This window comes from Cucurbita pepo, chromosome LG14 (genome assembly GCF_002806865.2).
Source record: "Cucurbita pepo subsp. pepo cultivar mu-cu-16 chromosome LG14, ASM280686v2, whole genome shotgun sequence".
In the NCBI taxonomy this organism is placed as follows: Eukaryota; Viridiplantae; Streptophyta; class Magnoliopsida; order Cucurbitales; family Cucurbitaceae; genus Cucurbita; species Cucurbita pepo.
In genome coordinates, this window is record NC_036651.1 from 5,450,119 (window position 1) to 5,452,709 (window position 2,591).

General features: G+C 35.8%; 1 protein-coding gene across 1 annotated transcript; it reads left to right on the plus strand.

Moving 5' to 3' along the window:
- The first annotated feature begins 1,383 nt into the window (after positions 1-1,383).
- Positions 1,384-2,366, plus strand: LOC111810813 (ethylene-responsive transcription factor 3-like). The gene has a single exon (XM_023697617.1). It carries the CDS (start codon positions 1,615-1,617, stop codon positions 2,287-2,289), a length of 675 nt encoding a protein of 224 aa, XP_023553385.1. The 5' UTR covers positions 1,384-1,614; the 3' UTR covers positions 2,290-2,366.
- Positions 2,367-2,591: the final 225 nt, after the last annotated feature.

Here is a 2,591-nt window from a genome sequence, read left to right on the forward strand (position 1 = left end):
ATTAAGAGATTCTTAGTCAATTTTTAACCGATTTTCTTTTGTAACAATTTGAATGGTGATTATTTAAGGTAACTCATATAAAATTATTGTATTTAATTTCTAACTCAAAGCGAAATAATTGCAACGATAAGTAGTAAAGATTTAAGAGATAATTGGTTGTGATTTCCTGAAAATAAAACTCCCGATAAAAAGAAGGAAAATCTAACTTACCGATAAACTTTCTATCTCTCCCATGTTAAATTTACAACTCATATAAAATTATGGGCATTTAATTTCTAATTTAAAGTAAAGATTTAACACATAATTAGTTGTGATTTACTGAAAATAAAATTAGGATAAAAAGAAGGAAAATCTAACTTGATTAATTTTTCTATCTATCTTTTACCTGTTAAATCTGTTTGAAGTGAGACTATTTTCCTTTTTCTCCCGTAAATCTGTATCTTTCAATCACAACATCTCTTCTCAAAATCTCTTTCCATAAAATCTATTGGAAGTGAAGACCATTTTCATTTTTCTCCCAGTAAATCTGCCATCTTTTCAGTCACAACATCTCTCCTTTGTTTTTTTAGCCGAGGTGTTGAGGAGAGATATCTGGAGAGTTTTGAGAGATTGACAGAGAGAGTGACCAGTTGCATTTCTTAGTTATTCTTCTTTTATTTATTTATTATTATTATACTCTTTTTACAATAACTTTTTTCAAAATAGTAAGGTTTGAAAACAAATAAATAAATATTTTACTAAATAAAAAAAAAAAACATTTTAACAAATAGTTTAGGTTTAACTTAATAACTATATAAGTCCTATTTAATAATCACTTAGTTTTAAAAATAATAAAAAAATGAAAATTGCTTTTGAATTTTCTCATAATCATAATTTTGATATTTTTTTAATTTTCAAAACTTAACTTAAAATTCAGAAATAGAACTAAAAATAAATTTAAAAAAATCAAATACAAATATTAATTTAAAATTCTTGATTATTAAAGGGCCATAATAATTCATTTGAACGCGGGGGAGAGTGGTAAACACGCGAGAGGACATAGTAGTAATTTCGCTTTAAACACAAGGGACAAATACGTAATTTCATACAAGATAATTTGAACTAGCGCTTCACGAATTTATTAATTATTATTATCTTGAGGAAAAAAAAAATAATAAATAAAATAAAAATAAAAATACTGGTCTATGAAGAAAAGTAATGGCGGGGNTATTAACCTAATCTTCAAATGTTTCAATAATACTTTTAATTTTTAAAAAAAAAAAAAAAAAAAGTAATTAATTAATTAGGAAATTGGAATAATACTACAGCCAGAGAAAAATAAATAAAATAAAATAAATAAATAAATAAATAAATAAAAGAATAATTTAATTTTGGTGAAGAAGCTGAGAAGGTGGAGCTGGTGGCATCCAGTTTTTCCTCCTCACGGACCTGACCCTTTCTCTCTCTCTCTCTCTCTCTCTCCTCCGAACAAACATTGAATTGGGGTCTGCCATTTCTGCAATCCCACAACTAAGAATCTCTCTCTCTCTCTCTCTCCCTCTCTCTCCGCCTTCATCTATCAATCAATCAATCCGCCGCCGTGATCTTCCGTTTTGACGACCAATCGTAGTAGTGATGAGAAGAGGGAGAGGGGCGGCGACGGCAACGGCTGCGGCGCGTGAGGCAGCACCTCCCGGATCCGAGAGGAGATACAGAGGAGTTCGAAAGAGGCCATGGGGTAGATTCGCAGCGGAGATCAGAGACCCTTGGAAGAAGACCAGAGTATGGCTAGGAACCTTCGATTCCGCCGAGGACGCCGCTCGTGCTTACGACAACGCCGCTATAACCCTCCGTGGACCTAAAGCTAAAACCAACTTCCCTCTTGCTAATCCAATCTCGTTTTTCGATTACCCTCCTTATCCTCACCCTCACCCGCACCCTCATCCCCTCAACGCTCCAGATCCTTTCCTCGACCCTCGATTTCAGATTAATAACCCTCACAGACCTACTTCCAGCAGTTTGAGCTCTACCGTTGAATCCTTCAGTGGGCCCCACCCTCCTTCTGCTGCTGCTCCTACTACTACAACCGCTTCTCCCTCTCGTCGCTACCCACGCACGCCGCCTCTCCTCCCTGAGGATTGTCATAGCGACTGCGATTCTTCCTCCTCCGTCATCGACGACGGAGACGACATCGCCTCCTCCTCCATGATCCCTCGGAAACCTCCTCTGCCCTTCGATCTGAACATTCCACCCTCCGAACTTCTTGATTTGGCCGCCGATGATCTTGGATGTACCGCCTTGTGCCTCTAATCACCGGCAGCCGATTCTGGTGGCGATGATGATGATGATGCCCATCAATAATTCAATATTTTATTATTGTTGTTATTGTTATTNAAAATGACATTTTTGCCCCTCCGTTGACTTAGCCCCCCCCTTTTTTTTTTTTTTTTTTTTTTTTCTTTTTTGTTACTTCAACTGTGCTGGCACGGCAGGCATAGAGAAAAAGAGAAATTACCCGACAAGATTATGAAAAATCAAAAGCAATGATTTATCCAGAGACCCATTTTTCTTCCATTTCCCAATCTCAGCTTATTAGTTATAGATATTATTTT

What these genes read in the sequence shown, in the direction of transcription:
- LOC111810813 (XM_023697617.1), top strand. Translation starts at nt 1,615, where the DNA reads ATGAGAAGAGGGAGAGGGGCGGCGACGGCAACGGCTGCGGCGCGTGAG.